General features: G+C 52.9%; 1 protein-coding gene across 2 annotated transcripts; it reads right to left on the bottom strand.

Moving 5' to 3' along the window:
• Nucleotides 1-244: 244 nt before the first annotated feature.
• smyd1b (SET and MYND domain containing 1b) lies at nucleotides 245-17,251 on the bottom strand. Of its 2 annotated transcripts, XM_069187579.1 has the most exons (10): nucleotides 16,873-17,251; nucleotides 9,243-9,419; nucleotides 6,459-6,672; nucleotides 5,933-6,063; nucleotides 4,718-4,756; nucleotides 2,813-3,008; nucleotides 2,196-2,288; nucleotides 1,494-1,657; nucleotides 719-887; nucleotides 245-599 (listed from the first exon to the last, which is right to left on the bottom strand). In XM_069187579.1, the coding sequence occupies exons 1-10, from the start codon at nucleotides 16,992-16,994 to the stop codon at nucleotides 444-446; spliced, it is 1,461 nt and encodes a 486-aa protein (XP_069043680.1). In that variant the 5' UTR covers nucleotides 16,995-17,251; the 3' UTR covers nucleotides 245-443. The 2 variants fall into 2 exon arrangements, with proteins under 2 accessions (XP_069043680.1, XP_069043681.1); XM_069187580.1 differs by lacking the exon at nucleotides 4,718-4,756.
• Nucleotides 17,252-17,375: the final 124 nt, after the last annotated feature.

Raw genomic sequence — 17,375 nt, 5'->3', positions numbered from 1 at the left:
ATGTCCCAGGGCCAATGTTGGGGACACTAGGGTGATGTGGAATTAGTCCAGTGTTTTAATTAATGAGACACTCCAGGCAGGAGCCCCTTGAAGCACAGAAAAGCAGGTGTCTTGACACAGACATGATGGGGGGGGATTAAAGCTGCGGCTCTCTAGCGACTCTGCAAGAAGCCCAGGGTTCAGGTCAGCGCTGCCAGCATGAGGGCACAGGCTGCTGCCAGGAAGAGACTCCACACACCACAGGCAAGTGAGAACCATCTTTATTTCAAGCAGGAACGTGACAGCAGCCAGCCCTCGGGGCTGGAGCACAGGCTCTGGCTCGCAGGGCGCAGGTCTCGTCCTCTAGCCTGGCCAGAGCGTCACGGTGCGGCTGTGGGCTTCTGGTCCAGCGGGCCTGGAGGTGTGAAGGAGGTCAGCCCTGGCTGGGCATGGGGGGGGAGGGACTATTTCCTGCGGAACATCATCTTGAGCGCCTCCTGCGTGGGCTCGGCCATCATCTTCATGGGCTGGTTCTTCAGCGCCGCCTCCCTCATGCTGTAGTAGACGAACTCGTTCTGCTGGAACATCCTCAGCTCCATCTCCGTCTGCATGCGCATCGCCTGCAAAGGAAGGGTGCAGGGGTGAGTTCGGGGGCGTGTAGGGGGCTCTTTCAGAGACGGGGCAGGAGCAGTAAATACTGGAGGTGCCCAAGGCCAGGGTGTGGACGGCGGGCTCCTACCTCCAGGTCCTTGGTGATGGGGTGGGTGGGGCCATGCGTGACCAGCAGGATGGCGTAGGCCTTACAGATCATGCTGTGCCCCACCTCAATCAGCCCTGCGTGCCAGTGTGTCACCCCTGCTCGCATCGTCGCCATGCCCAGCTGGGCGTTGTTGGGGTGGTACAGCTTCCTGTGAGAAATATTAGTTAATAGAAAGGATAGGGGGCAGCATGGAGACACTGCAGTTACTGCTGCTGCCTCATAACGCCTTTGTGCTGAGGGACTTGGTGCACTGGCACGGCGTAACGGTAATGATGGACTCAGTGTGTTATAGTAATCTGGGTCTCAGTGTTGCAGTGTGTTACAGTAATGATAATCTGGGTGTTACAGTGTGTAACAGTAATGGACTCAGTGTTATAGTAATCTGTGTTGCAGTGTGTTACAGTAATGATGATCTGGGTGTTACAGTGTGTAATGGTAATGGACTCGGTGTGTTATAGTAATCTGGGTCTCAGTGTTGCAGTGTGTTACAGTAATGATGGACTCAGTGTGTTATAGTAATCTGTGTTGCAGTGTGTTACAGTAATGATGATCTGGGTGTTACAGTGTGTAATGGTAATGATGGACTCAGTGTGTTATAGTAATCTGTGTTGCAGTGTGTTACAGTAATGATGGTCTGTGTGTTATAGTAATCTGTGTTACAGTAATGATGGACTCAGTGTGTTATAGTAATCTGTGTTACAGTAATGATGGACTCAGTGTATTCAGTAATGGGAGATGCAGAGACTGTACTCACAGGTAACCGTCCACCATCCTGCGTGCGTATTCTGCTGCATCCTCAAAGTACTGCAGATAGGACAGGACTTCAGAGATCACACTCAGAATCCGCAGCAGGTAAATGTGAGTGTCCCCCAAAACCGGCTCTTGCTTCTCCAGGCACTTACGGCACAGCTTCACGACCTGGGGGGACACCGTCCATTCACACACGGGCCTACAGGTGGCGTCAGTGCTCCACACAGGGAACAGGCCCCCGCTGGGATGATCCCTGCAGCCCTGCTGTCTCAGAGACAGGACAGCTCCTCAGACTGTAAAAGTAGCTGCTCTGCTGTCCTCATCATCCCCCAGTCATGGCCTGCAGCAGAGCCCTTCAGCAGTGATGCTATCAAATACAAAATCTTCATGATTTCTGTCTTTTATTTTTTGCCATCACCTATATTTTAAACAGTTATTGGTTAATTGATACTATTACCCCAATCTGCACTTATTCTCCCTGATCAGACCCAGCTTTCTGTCTGTCTCCAGAGGCAGGAACAGCAACCAGCTGAGCAGCACAAACTCCTTTCTCTTTACAGTAATTAAGAAACAACTTCAATTTAGCAAGGGCCTCATTTTGAATTTACAGTACAAGTTGAAGGGCCATATCGAAATCCTGCTGGTATTGTCTTGAACCTTGCACCCGGGGACGCGGTGTGATCTGCTGGGGGCAGGGGTGCTGTACCTCCTGGTAGTTGCCCTCAGAGCGTTCTTTCTCAATCTTCTCCAGAGCCTTCTGGCTGAACTCCAGCACCTCCTTCACCACCTCCTCCGGGGGCTGAGACAGGGCCACCGGGAGAGAGGAACAGAGAGGAGAGGGGTGTTTACTCACACCGCTGTCCTCTCCCTGGCTGTGCATCGCTGAACGATGCCCTTTTCATCCTCACAGCAGATGGGACTCCTGTGGACACTCGCTGCACAGAGTCTTGCAGGAAATAGTGGTGCTTTGTTGAACCAGCAATGATGTGAACAGCTGTAGGGGCACCGGTTGTTGGGTACTGTAGTGATATCAGGGTGCTGCAATGTAATAGGATGTAAGGAGGTAGTTTGAGGTGCTATAATGTGAGGGGACTTTGGTTTTGGGGACTGTAGTCTTGGGGACTGTGATGTGAGGGAAGCTGAGTGAGGCTGTAGTTTTTGAGGTTGTGTGACAAGTCTGAGAGAGGCTGTAGTTTCTGGGGTTGTAGTGTGACGAGTCTGAGGGAGGCTGTAGTTTTTGGGGTTGTAGTGTGACAAGTCTGAGAGAGGCTGTAGTTTTTGGGGTTGTAGTGTGGGGGGCTGTGAGTGCGGGAGGTGCCCCACCTTCTTGCCCTCCTCCTCCTTCACGGCCATCATGAGGTCGTCCTTGATGCCCTTGGCACAGTGCTCACAGGAGCACTCGAAGAAGTACTGCTGCCGCAGCTGTCTGCGCCGGTCTGCGCCGACGCTCAGGAAGTCCACGTAGGAGACTGTGAGCTCCTCTCCAGGGCTGATCTTCCCCAGGGCGCGCAGCTCGATCCTGTGGGCAGAATCGCACGTCGGACAGGGTCTTGAGCTACACACTTGGATTGCATGACTGTTCTGCGACCAGAACCTACTCTCCAGTTTCATGCCTTGGTGCAGGCTGGTGTGTCTGCAGGGCTTCATTGTAACACAGCTCTTAACAACCTCAATCAGCTCACTACTGCGGTAACTGGACCAGACTTATGCTGGTGCCAGTCAGGGACCTAGAATACCTGCTGGAAAATCTGCCCTCCAAGACAAGGACTGGCCTGCTCCCGAAAGAGCATTAGCTCAGTTACAGTGATGTTTATTTCAGACCTGACAGAGCTGGAGTGTCACTTGTGCAAATACTGGGTTTTGTCTCTTTCTCTGCAGACTGGCCCTCTCTCACTAGGGCAGAGCAGGCCAGAGGACACAGGTGGAAACTAAGGGGAAGTACAGTCAAAATGTAAACAGGAGGGACTTCCTTACACAGAGGGTAGTGGGAGTCTGGAACTTTCATGTTGTTGAAGCTGATACTTTGGCTGGATGAGACTGGATGATACACTGAGCTCAATTAACTACTAATCTGACCAAACAGTTCAGGGGGGGCTTGTCTGTAACTTTTCTTATGTTCTTGCGTTCCTAAGTGCTCAGTAGTGGCACTGCAGTGTACCGTACATAAGACACATTCACGCTTTTAAAAGCGTTTTAGGTTTCACCCAGAACACAACACCTTATGCAATTAAAACGGGGTATGAGATCTTCGAAGGAGACTGCAATCACATTTGCTTGCAGGGATTGTGTGGTGAGAACTTCTTGTCACTTCATAAGAACTCAAGATGGGGCCATTCAGCTCCCTGCTGCCCAAACTCCCCTGAGCACGTGAGCCCCAGCAAACGACTACTCTCGTGAGCTGAACGTGACCTCGCCAGGCAACAGGCTGTGGCTTCGTGAGAGGAGACAGCCGCCCTCAGACGAACAGGCTAGTGAGACTCAGCTGAGCTGGCCAGGCCACACCGAGCACCTCCAGAGTGCAAGACATTTCTGTCTGAGCAGAGCCACAGCATCCTCAGAACATATCTTTAAAGTTGTTTAATTCACTTTGTAGATAGAAGCACCTAGAGTTCTTTGGTGGGGTTGGGGGGATCTGGGGAGAGGAGGAGAGGGGAAGCTCTAGACGCACGTCTACACTCGGGACAGCTACAGGAGGAGCCAGGGTGGTACTCTCTGTGCACAGATACCCACTCCCTTTCTTCTGCTTTCCTCCTCGTGTTCTTTCATAGTTATTATATTTGAGCTCTTAAGTCCTCAGAGCTTGAACTGGGAAAAGCATGATTCCTCAATCTCTGTTTCTCTGTTAAGAAGGACAGAATTCAGATCACTGGTCAGGAGCTCTGAGCTCATCTGTGAGAGATACTGGACAGTGGTCAGGAGCTCTGAGCTCATCTGTGGGAGATACTGGACAGTGGTCAGGAGCTCTGAGCTCATCTGTGGGAGATACTGGACAGTGGTCAGGAGCTCTGAGCTCATCTGTGGGAGATACTGGACAGTGGTCAGGAGCTCTGAGCTCATCTGTGAGAGATACTGGACAGTGGTCAGGAGCTCTGAGCTCATCTGTGGGAGATACTGGACAGTGGTCAGGAGCTCTGAGCTCGGCCATGATATGAGGGTGGACAGTGGGGTGAGGAGGGGGTGGGGGTAGAGGGGGATGTCTACAGACTGGACTCATGCACACAGACCCACCTCATCTGGGTGTGAAACAATGAGTTCACTGCTGCATGACTGAAAAACAAAATGAGAATGTTTACACAACAAGGTATCTGTCTAGGCAGTGTCCCCAGTCCCTGAGCTGTCACACACACACTCAGACTTTGCCTGTTCTAAACTAAATAAGAGTAAAAGTCACTTGGAAACCTGGGCAGGCTGCTCACACTGAAAGTGCAGTCGTGTGACACAAACTCTGAAAGTGCACAAACTCTGAAGGAGCCAGAGGCTTCCTCCTCGCTCAGAGAGCAGCTATTCCCTTCAGCCTCTCCATCCCTTCCCAGACTGCTGTACCCCAGATTCCCAGCTCTTTCACCCCCTCCGACCCTGCGTCACTGCTCAGTGGGGCACTAACCCCTCACGTCTCCTGGGGTGACAGGGAGCTCTCCCGGGAGTGTGGGGGTGCCGGGAATCAGTAACAGGCTGCCCAGCCATGTGATTGGAGCCCGAACTCTGGCTTCTGTCAAGAAATGCCAGATGAAATCCTGGGATCAATTAGCTATTTATAACTATTTAAAAGGCTGGGTGGACCGAGTGGATTCCTCTTGTCTGTAGCTGTTCTTAAGCTTCACACAGAGTGGAAAATGGTTTTGTTACAAAATTCCTGTGAGTTTGTGAGTGAGATTTACTGCTCTGCACTGTAAAAGCAGAGCAGACAGCAGCACAGCCCAATCCAGCAACGCTGAAAGAGATCAGGGCAAAGTGCAGTAAATACAGCATAGGAGCATGTAGTAACATCCATAAAGGACTCATCAGGCATTGTCTTTGTAAGATACTACAGTGTCCAGTGCCTCTGTAACATACTGTAGTGTCCAGTGTGTCTGTCTGTGCTGTAGTGTCCAGTGTGTCTGTAGGGTCCTGTAGTGTCCAGTGTGTCTGTACAGTGCTGTAGTGTCCAGTGCCTCTGTAAGATATTGTAGTGTCCAGTGTGTCTGTAGGGTCCTGTAGTGTCCAGTGTGTCTGTACAGTGCTGTAGTGTCCAGTGCCTCTGTAAGATATTGTAGTGTCCAGTGTGTCTGTATTGTGCTGTAGTGTCTAGTGTGTCTGTAGGGTGCTGTAATGTCCAGTGTGTCTGTGGAGTGCTATTGTCCAGTCTGTCTGTAAGATATTGTAGTGTCTAGTGTGTCTGTATTGTGCTGTAGTGTCTAGTGTGTCTGTATGGTGCTGCAGTGTCCAGTGTATCTCTGTACTCACTTGCCATTGTTGAGAATAACAGAGCAGTTGGGCCAGCAATCATGGTTGACCAGACACAAGTTGGGAAACAGTCCAACGCCCACTGCCTGCAGCCCACGCTGGTCACTGACCGTGAATCCGTTACAGTTAATCTGCCAACGAGAACACAGTTTGGATTGTCAGCCAGCCTGGTGTACAGCGAGACTTCAGTGCGAGAAATTACAGAGACCTAGTGTTTCACAATGGCACTCACTAGTCTCTCAAGTGTGCAAATACAGCCTGCTGTAGGAACATCTGTCCCTGCTTGATGTGCAAAGGTATGCAATCAGACAATATACTGTAGCATCAAACATCTGTCAAAGAAACTCATTTTAATATGACACAGCTCTGAGGAGTTACCAGGAACAGTGAGCCTGTCTCTCAATAATAATAATACAGCATGTGATCTCCTGTCTTGGCAACACTGTCATCCACTGGTCATGCCATAAGCTTGTTGAGCAGAATGAGAGGAAGGCAGGAGGAGAGTGAGAGAGAGAGAGTGACGCACAACGCCGAAGATGTGTGAGATGTACTCCACTCCAAACTGGCGGCTGTGGGGCGGCCAGTAGTCCAGGAAGTTGTGGACATCGATTTTCAGTTCCTTCCTGTCTTCCTCAGGCATGTCGGCCACATGGTCCTCCAGCTCGTCCAGGGAGGTCAGGCTGCCCTCGGCCTGAGAGCTGCCCTCTCGCTCGATGCGCCACAGCACCCTCGCTGCCAGCCTGGCACAGACAGACAGGTGGACAGAGAGCCAGAGAGAAAGGCTTAGAAAAGAGGAGCGAGGACACACGCTACTTCAAAAGAGCTCTGCCATTTTTCACAGGTTTTCTTTGTTACAAACTCTGTACCCCACTTCTCAGTTCACCAGACACACACACTGTACCCCTCATCTCAGATCACCACACACACACACTGTACCCCTCATCTCAGATCACCACACACTGTACCCCTCGTCTGGCTCACCGGACACACCCACTGAACCCCTCGTCTGAGCTCACCGGACACACACTGTACCCCTGGGCTCACCGGACACACACACTGTACCCCTTGTCTGAGCTCACCACACACAGTACCCCTGGGCTGACTGGACACACACACTGTACCCCTGGCCTCACCACACACACACTGTACCCCTGGGCTCACCACACACACACTGTACCCCTGGGCTCACCACACACACACACTGTACCCTGGGCTCACCACACACACACTGTACCCCTGGGCTCACCACACACACACTGTACCCCTGGGCTCACCACACACACACTGTACCCCTGGGCTCACCACACACACACACTGTACCCTGGGCTCACCACACACACACTGTACCCCTGGGCTCACCACACACACACACTGTACCCCTGGGCTCACCACACACACACACTGTACCCCTGGGCTCACCACACACACACACTGTACCCATGGGCTCACCGGACACACACACTGTACCCCTGGGCTCACCACACACACACACTGTACCCTGGGCTCACCACACACACACACTGTACCCCTGGGCTCACCACACACACACTGTACCCTGGGCTCACCACACACACATACTGTACCCTGGGCTCACCACACACACACACACTGTACCCTGGGCTCACCACACACACACTGTACCCCTGGGCTCACCACACACACACACTGTACCCCTGGGCTCACCACACACACACACTGTACCCCTGGGCTCACCACACACACACACTGTACCCTGGGCTCACCACACACACACACACACACACACACACACTGTACCCCTGGGCTCACCACACACATACTGTACCCTGGGCTCACCACACACACACACTGTACCCCTGGGCTCACCACGCACACACACTGTACCCCTGGGCTCACCACACACACACACTGTACCCCTGGGCTCACCACACACACACACTGTACCCCTGGGCTCACCACACACACACACTGTACCCTGGGCTCACCACACACACACACTGTACCCCTGGGCTCACCACACACACACACTGTACCCCTGGGCTCACCACACACACACACTGTACCCTGGGCTCACCACACACACACTGTACCCCTGGGCTCACCACACACACACACACTGTACCCTGGGCTCACCACACACACACACTGTACCCCTGGGCTCACCACGCACACACACACACACTGTACCCCTGGGCTCACCACACACACACTGTACCCCTGGGCTCACCACACACACACACTGTACCCCTGGGCTCACCACACACACACTGTACCCCTGGGCTCACCACACACACACTGTACCCTGGGCTCACCGGACACACACACACTGTACCCCTGGGCTCACCACACACACACACTGTACCCCTGGGCTCACCACACACACACACACACACACACACTGTACCCCTGGGCTCACCACACACACACACTGTACCCCTGGGCTCACCACACACACACACTGTACCCCTGGGCTCACCACGCACACACACTGTACCCCTGGGCTCACCACACACACACACTGTACCCCTGGGCTCACCACACACACACACTGTACCCCTGGGCTCACCACACACACACACTGTACCCTGGGCTCACCACACACACACACTGTACCCCTGGGCTCACCACACACACACTGTACCCCTGGGCTCACCACACACACACACTGTACCCCTGGGCTCACCACACACACACACTGTACCCTGGGCTCACCACACACACACACTGTACCCCTGGGCTCACCACACACACACTGTACCCCTGGGCTCACCACACACACACACACTGTACCCTGGGCTCACCACACACACACACTGTACCCCTGGGCTCACCACGCACACACACACACACTGTACCCCTGGGCTCACCACACACACACTGTACCCCTGGGCTCACCACACACACACACTGTACCCCTGGGCTCACCACACACACACTGTACCCCTGGGCTCACCACACACACACTGTACCCCTGGGCTCACCACACACACACTGTACCCTGGGCTCACCGGACACACACACACTGTACCCCTGGGCTCACCACACACACACACTGTACCCTGGGCTCACCACACACACACACTGTACCCTGGGCTCACCACACACACACTGTACCCCTGGGCTCACCACACACACACTGTACCCTGGGCTCACCACACACACACTGTACCCTGGGCTCACCGGACACACACACACTGTACCCCTGGGCTCACCACACACACACTGTACCCTGGGCTCACCACACACGCACACACTGTACCCCTGGGCTCACCACACACACACACTGTACCCCTGGGCTCACCACACACACACACTGTACCCCTGGGCTCACCGGATGTTCTCGTTGGGCGTCTGGCCGTACTTCTTGATGGCGCTGCACTCGCCCTTGTGCTCGGCCCAGCCCTCCCGCTGGCAGGTGCGGTCGCAGTAGTGGGCGAACTTGCACTGCCCGCAGCGCTGGAGCTTGGGCTGGCGGGCGAAGCAGGTGTGGCAGACGTGCTGCGTGAGGCTGGGGAGAGGCGGGCGACAGGCGGGCGAGAGGGTCAGCAGGGAGATGTGGCGGCAGACTGAAACGATGACCCGTGAGGAAACATGAATACCCCACAGTGCCCTGGTCAGTCAGATTGCCCCAACAGAACTGGACCCTTGCTTTTAACTCTTTATCCTCCCTCCTCCTCATCACAAAGCTGGTGCCCTGAGATAGCGCCTCTCTGAATTCAGACTTAAAAGCAGAATCTGTGCTGGTACTTTGTGAGAGTGTGATTTAGGCCTGGTTCAGGTCCCAGGATTTTTTTATTACAATTTTAGAGTTGTTTTTCCACGATTATAAGGACAGAATTCTGGGCTGTCAGTGTCTGTAGGAGGTTCCTAGGGTAACTGATTATTACTCTGTTATCAAGCTGTAAATTGGCCGAGTGGACTCTGTTCTAATTAGCCAGAGCCAGAGAGGGTCGGATACGTCCCAGTGGGAGCCAGGCTGTCGGTCAAGAGCGGTACAGGGTTCAGGAATCCCCCACTCGTCTCCTCCGGTAGCGAACAGCAGACCCAGCATGGGCCAGGCAGAGAGAGAGAATGTGCTGTGGAACGGAATGCGGCCAGAGCGATCGAGGTGACAGGGACGCGGTATAAAGCCCACAGCTGTGTTTTGAAGATTTACAGCAGCGGGTTGAAGGCTGTTTGTTATTGAGCCAGCTGAGTCAGCGATCCTGAAACAAGCGCGGAGAAGAAGCTGGTTAAAGGGCAGCCAGCTGGGCTGGAGAAGCTGAAGCAGCAGACGAAGAGGAGAGCGACCCGAGAGAACAGCGATCCCGGAGGGGCTTGTGGGTTTCGAGAGGGCTGCTGTGTTGGAAGGCAGCCCTTTCTGAAGTTGCAGAGGGAACAGCACCGCCTGTGTGCGTGCGTGCGTGCGTGCGTGCGTGCGTGCGTGCAAGGGTGAAGCCCTTCCCCGGAACCAGAGGTGAGAATGACAGAGGTTCCTGCTGGGACAAGTTCTGCAGTGTGAGAGAGCAGGGTGAGGTGCTGTCAGAGTGAACGGTGAGGCGCCCGTGGAGGTGGGCATGAAGGCCAAGGATCGACTGGTGGAGGGTCTGGAGGGAGAACTGCACTGGGCTCCATGTGAGTGTGAGCTGGCGAAAAGGCCCAAAAAGTCCAGTGATCATCTGCAGCAGACTCTCCTGATCGACACCCAGAGTGGAGTCACGCGTTATCATTCAGAGTCAGGACCTGGGTTCCTTACCCATTGGATATCTTCCTTAATTAGTAACTTTATAACTCACCCAGTTTGTAACAATAACAGTAAATTCCTTGATTTATACAGCACCTTTCATCCAAAAGTATCCTAAAGCTTCACATGTAAGAGGGACATGCTTCCTTCCTCAGCGAAGTGCAGCCCCACCTGGGAGACACACAGAGGCCATTCTGCACCAGCAGTCCCATTCTTCTGGGGGTAGGGCTGGGATTAGCCAGATAGAGCTTTGGAAAGTTGACAGAGAAACTTTAACTTTGTGGATCTCTTTCTTTTCCCAACCCTAAGAGCCACAGCCCTGCAGCTCCTTCAGGCCTGTTTACATCACCCCCACTTGAGACTCAGCAAAGAGCAGCAGAGCTCAAGAGTTTGTTCCATTACTAATTAGGAACTCAACAGATATGAGGACTAGGAGCCCCTGTTGTACAGGGGCACAGAACCCTTATCTCTTCCCTGTTACTCATGAGGTGGTCAGGTGTCAGCGCAGACTGTAATTCTGCTGAAGAGAAGCTGGCTCCTGTCTCAACACCCAACACCCAACACCCAACACCCAACACCCAACACCCAACACCCAACACCCACCCACACACACACACACACACAGGGATGGTGCAGCACCAAACTCTCACTGCTTCTCACACTCCATGTCTTTATCAGTCTCATCATCCAACACAAATCACCTAGACAAAAGATCACAAAAGAGCACTGCAGACCATACATCATGCACGTCTTTGAAACCCTTTACGTGTCACAGAAACCCGGAGAGCTCTCAGCAATGTCCACACTGTAAACAGTGCAGAGGGCAGGCGAGCTGTGCGCAGCTCTGGGCTGTGTTACTGCAGGGCTCACAGCCAGCAGCGATGTCACCTGCAGAGGGGTGACCCCCAGATCGCCTGTTCCCACACACCCGGTCAGCTCCTCTGCGTCATTGATACCAGCGGACTGGTACATCTGTCCCTTTTGTGAGAGCAGCCAGACGGACTGCAGCTGTCTGTGCAGGGCCTGACACACACGCTGTCAATCTGATTGTCTCCACACAGCTGCCCCAGGCCTCCCTGCTGGCCTCTGGGCTTCCTGGCTCTCCAAGTCCAAGTAAGGCTCTCACTGCACAGGTGGTGACACAGCCCCTGCTCATTCACTCAGATCCAAATGACCGATGAATTACAGCTTTAAGCATGTAAGATAAAGGCCGATCTGACAGTAGATATATAACAGATACACAGCTCTAGGAGCCTATCTACAACATTAGGAAGTTAGTAACCAATCAATCTGAGGATCTCTTGAAAGAGTCCAGGGTAATGGGTGTAACAACATGGCTGGGTAACTTCCAGTTCCAGTCTCTCACCACCTTTTGTGTAAAGAAGCACCTCTTGTTATCTGTTTTAAATTCTCTGCCAAGTAGCTACTGAACCACTAGCGCCCCATGGTTCACCGTTCATTCTACTGAAGCCCACTGAAGAATACCATGAGGATTTGGAATACTTGAAGCAGTGTTCAAATGTGTTTGTTTTTATCTATTTTCCAGAACTAAGAGGAAAGAAAATGACTGCAATCTGGAGATGCAGGCTGATCACACAAAACAGAGGGAAGAAATCATCCTGGGTTCCTCTCAGGAATTTGGAAGCACATCCCTGCCAACTCAGAGAGTATTTATGAAGTTCAGCTCAGAGCTCCTTCACAGCTGACATTTTCTCTCCAAACAAACCTGTTTGTCAGATTCCTATTTTGAAATGTTATTTTTAAGTTTGCATCAACAAGAGTTTCCATTACTAAGCGCCAATGCATGATGTGATGAAAATGCTGTGATTCCCTTCTGCTTTCCTGCTCTGTGTTCCTCTATAAATGATTCTGCATACTTTTCTGTAATAGAATTCCATTATACAATTTGATTATAATTTTTAACTCCATTAAAGTAGCTTCATAAGTAATCTTTAGAATGAGGTTCATTTTCAAATTAGCTTTAGTAAAACAAGCAGTTTTACTCCTTTCTGCTGGTCAGTAAAGCTCTCACTCGTTTAACTTGTGAGCTCAAAGCCTCTGGCCCATCAAACGCAGCCCTATAGCAGGTCTGGCCTCTCCCCTTTGACCCATCCAGGAGGGGGCAGTGTTTGGGGTATGAGCTGGCGGTACTTGAGCTGTGCTGTTGAATGTGCCGTTTGCAGACAGGGCCTGACGGCTCCTCAGGAGAGGGTGATTAACAGGACCTGTTATCAGCCGGCAGCTGGTACGCTGGTTCACTGCTGTACAGTAGCAATTCATCAGACCCACTTCGGCAGAGCGTCCATATTGGAGCAGGAATGAGTGCGATGTGGGAGAGAAGGCCGGCAATCTGAACTGTGTCCTGAATTCTGCAGCCAGCGCTGGAGCAGCCCTGAAAGACGGAGTCTTCTTCCCAGCAGAAGAGCTGACTTGGAGCTTCTGGAACGCCAACCGGAGAGGCAGGTCTCAGGCTCAGGACAAGCCTCTCACCTCGAAACACACAGCAGAGCGCGGGGCCCCGTCACCCAGGGGCTAGCAGAGCCGGTAACGTTGTTTTGTCAGGCCTGTGCAGCCAGGAGGATCCGGGAGGTCCTGCAGCTGGGAAACCCGACGCTGGGGTCTCAGCAGGGGAGCCCCAGATCGGATTGCACCAGTCTCAGCGAAGGGGGTGTAGGTCAGGCGTTGATGTTTTCACATCTTCTAGACAATGTGGGGAGGCAACTTACTCGGCAAACCAAACGGTAGGATTTAAAGTTAAAAGCACGGAATTTAGGGTGTTGAAATTGTATAACAATGTGCTAGTAAGGCCTCATCTTTTGTACCACTGTGGTCACCATGTTATAGAAAAACCAGACACATCCCGGGACGTGTCCTACACCGGCGTTCAGACAGCATGTTGAACCTGAGCTTGTTCAGAGGCCTTGTGCTCAAACTGCAGAACAGATTCTGAGGGAAAGTACAGAAAATACCACAACAAGCACTAACCCCTGTGAGAACTTTCCTCACGAGAGCTGGCGGCATTTCCCATGTCCACTTTCTCCAGTCACCCTCAGGGAACAGAATCACTTCTCCCAGTCAGCCATCTTTCCCAGTCCCCCCTCTGCCACAGGATGCACATTCCTGATCTGAGCTCTGCGGCTCACAGTCCCTGATACAGTCCCTGATCAGGGGCTGATCAGACTATCTCTCAGCGCTGGAGAGTGTCATGGTGACCCTGGCAGACTGTCAGTAGCACGTCTGTTTGTCTCAGATCCAGTCCTGCAGGCAGGCTGGTCCCCTTCCACAGTCAATAACAACTCCTTTTCCTTTAAAAATAAACAACCAGAACAAAAAACCGAACTCCTCCTGAGAGTCCTCACTACACTTCAGAAACGATTTCCCTGACTGCAGCCAGGGCTGGACTAATTCCAATCACTTAAACAGTGATATAACTCCTTAACTTGGCTTTTAACTTCCGATGACCTTTTTCTATAGCTGTATCCAGTTAAGAGTTGCCAGTCTTGTGACTCAGGGAGAGTGGGGCTGTACAACAGATTCCCTCACTCCCTCACAGCCACAAGTGTGCACAGCTGCGCAGGGCCTGGTGCAGATGCAGACATGACTGAATACTGTGATCAGCTGGTCCTTTCTGTGTCCAATGGCAGATGACTGAGAAGGGTCTGCGGTTTTGTTCTGACAACGTGCACACTGACACTGTCCAGGCCGGTGTGCCGGGTGTTGCAGACAAAGCCGATGGCACTCGTGATAGTAGGCAGTCTGTGAGGTGAGGGTTGAAAATAGAAGCACAGCGTGAGTTTTCCAGGAAAACAGTAGGGTGGACTGGGGGGGGGGGGTTGTAAACAGGGTGGACAGAGAGGCACTGCTGCTGATGTGATGATATTTTTAATTTGACTAAGAGTAATCAATAAAATCATTCTATAATTCTAATTCTAACTATAAGAATTCTAAATTTCCACCAATCTCATCACATAAAGAAGGGGACCATATCCCCCACTGATGCAACCCCACCTGGGAGACACACAGGGATCATTCTGCACCAGCAGCCCCACCTGGGAGACACACAGGGATCATTCTGCACCAGCAGCCCCACCTGGGAGACACACGGGGATCATTCTGCACCAGCAGCCCCACCTGGGAGACACACAGGGATCATTCTGCACCAGCAGCCCCACCTGGGAGACACACAGGGATCATTCTGCACCAGCAGCCCCACCTGGGAGACACACAGGGATCATTCTGCACCAGCAGCCCCACCTGGGAGACACACGGGGATCATTCTGCACCAGCAGCCCCACCTGGGAGACACACAGGGATCATTCTGCACCAGCAGCCCCACCTGGGAGACACACAGGGATCATTCTGCACCAGCAGCCCCACCTGGGAGACACACGGGGATCATTCTGCACCAGCAGCCCCACCTGGGAGACACACAGGGATCATTCTGCACCAGCAGCCCCACCTGGGAGACACACAGGGATCATTCTGCACCAGCAGCCCCACCTGGGAGACACACAGGGATCATTCTGCACCAGCAGCCCCACCTGGGAGACACACAGGGATCATTCTGCACCAGCGGCCCCACCTGGGAGACACACAGGGATCATTCTGCACCAGCAGCCCCACCTGGGAGACACACAGGGATCATTCTGCACCAGCGGCCCCACTGCACAGTGGATCAGGGGGAGGAGAGAGAAACTGCAGCCCCAGGTGATTTAGGAGAAGTTTCAGTCAGGGGTGCAGATGGTCTGGCTCATCCAGCTGAGAGATCTGTGGAGACCAGTATCTAGAAAACTAGATCCAGGTATTTCACTTTAAAGCTCTCTCAGACTAATAGAGAAGAAAGTAAAGCAAAAATGTAATTTTCTTGTTAAAAACTAACCAGGAATGTTTTATTAAATAATTATTAATTTTATTCTGCTCTCTTAATATGTGTATATACAGTACAGTATATACCATTATAGGCATAAAATATTGTAAAGTTTGTGTTTATTCTGTAATTCTTTGTGAAAAGGAAATAAAGTTCTTAAAAGCAAAATAAGTTAAAAGAATTGAGGGAGTCCAGATTGGATAAAAGCAGGGTGGAATTTTCCAGGACACTGGGGTTAACACTGTGTCCCAAGCTCTAGTGAATATCTAGTCAGGGCTTGAGTGTGACAATCTGAAGGGCGATGCCTCCTACAGCACAGTGTAGGTGTGCTGGGGGATTGCTTTGGACATTCTGAACAGATCCTGAAGAGCGCCTCCTACTGGCCCACCAACAGCCTTTCAGAGTCTGGTTTTCCTTAGAGGTCTCCCATCCCAGTACTGACCTGGACCAGACTGCTTATCTCCTGAGATCTTATCACAATACAGAATACAAGGTGGTAACGCTGCTGCGGTTAGCACAACACAACTTTGAGACTTAGGTTCTGAAGCATAATAACAATTCCATTTACTGCACAACAGCACTACCCCTTTACTGTATCTACAGCCTTCGGTGTTTAGACTTTTAGCTGTTTCCTGCACTGGAAACTCAGGACCCTACTGAACACACTACAGCCCATCACCCCGACACTGAGCTACTGAACACACTGCAGCCCATTACCTGACACTGAACTACTGAAACCACTGCAACCCAGCACACTGACACTGAGATACTGAACACACTGCAGCCCAGCACACTGACACTGAGATACTGAACACACTGCAGCCAAACACACTGACACTCGGCACCTGAAGACACTGCAGCGGAGCACTCTAAAAGTGAACTACTGAACACACCAGCACCCTAACATGGTTGTGGGCGTATGAACAGATACCCTGGCTTCTTTCCCGGAACAGCTGGATGAGACACCCCAGTGAGGACAGGGGGCTCGTCCCCCCACACAGGGCTGTGACAGCTGGGAACAAGCTGCCCAGGCTTGTGGGTGGAGCCGATACCCTGGCTTCTTTCACTTACTGGATGACAACTAGATGACTAGATGGACATACCATTTTTACGTTCTTAACACTGAGCAGCTAGACACACAGAAGCCCCCGGCGGCAGCGCTGTGATTCTGAACACGCAGCAGCTCGGCAGTCCATGACAGTCACTGCACGCCCACTGGCAGCTGTGCACAGCCCTCAGCTCCCGCCCTGAACCCCGCCTGGCCGCCGGTCAGCGTGTCCTCACGCGCTCCACACCGACGAGCTGCCTGCGCCTCTCTGGTGCTGTCCAGCACGCTCCGCACGGACCCGCCCCGGCCAGGACCGGGCCTACCTGTCGAACACCACGGCGGCGAAGCTGGGCTCCGCGAACAGCACGTCTCCGGCCCAGAGCTCCCGGGTGGCCCTCAGCCCGCGGCCCTTGCCCTCCGACTGGAACACCTCGACGCTCTCCATGCTCTCCGGGGTCGCTGCTCACACTGGCCGAGAGGAATGTCCTGCCTGCTCCCTCCCTGACTCGGGCTTTCAACACCTTCTCTGGCCACTCCCCCAGCAGGGCCCGAAATAGACTCGGCCCCCAAGCGCTGCAGCTCCCGGGCGCGGGGGGGGTCGTCCTGCCCGCAAAGCGAGCCCTGAGCACAGCTCACACCCGCGCAGGACCGCGGCCGCCTCTGCACTCACTCCCCCAGGGAGCTCTCTCTCGGGGGGAGACACGGCCAACTGCCGCGGGACCAGGCCCTGCAGGGCTGTGGTGTGTTTCAGCTTCCCCTTGTTTGGGAGAAATTGGGCCGTCCCAGTGTATTTTTAGCAGCCAGAAGTGCCTGCCTGTCACCCGGG

Source organism: Lepisosteus oculatus, chromosome 3 (genome assembly GCF_040954835.1).
Source record: "Lepisosteus oculatus isolate fLepOcu1 chromosome 3, fLepOcu1.hap2, whole genome shotgun sequence".
In the NCBI taxonomy this organism is placed as follows: Eukaryota; Metazoa; Chordata; class Actinopteri; order Semionotiformes; family Lepisosteidae; genus Lepisosteus; species Lepisosteus oculatus.
This window is presented reverse-complemented; position numbering and strand designations above follow the sequence as displayed.

What these genes read in the sequence shown, in the direction of transcription:
- smyd1b (XM_069187579.1), bottom strand. Translation starts at nt 16,994, where the DNA reads ATGGAGAGCGTCGAGGTGTTCCAGTCGGAGGGCAAGGGCCGCGGGCTG. An exon ending in GTTATTCTCAACAATGGCAA is followed by an intron (nt 4,757 to 5,932) that starts GTGAGTACAGAG and finishes TTTGTTTTTCAG; the next exon opens with TCATGCAGCAGTGAACTCAT. An exon ending in CTGAGGGCAACTACCAGGAG is followed by an intron (nt 1,658 to 2,195) that starts GTACAGCACCCC and finishes GTGTCCCCCCAG; the next exon opens with GTCGTGAAGCTGTGCCGTAA.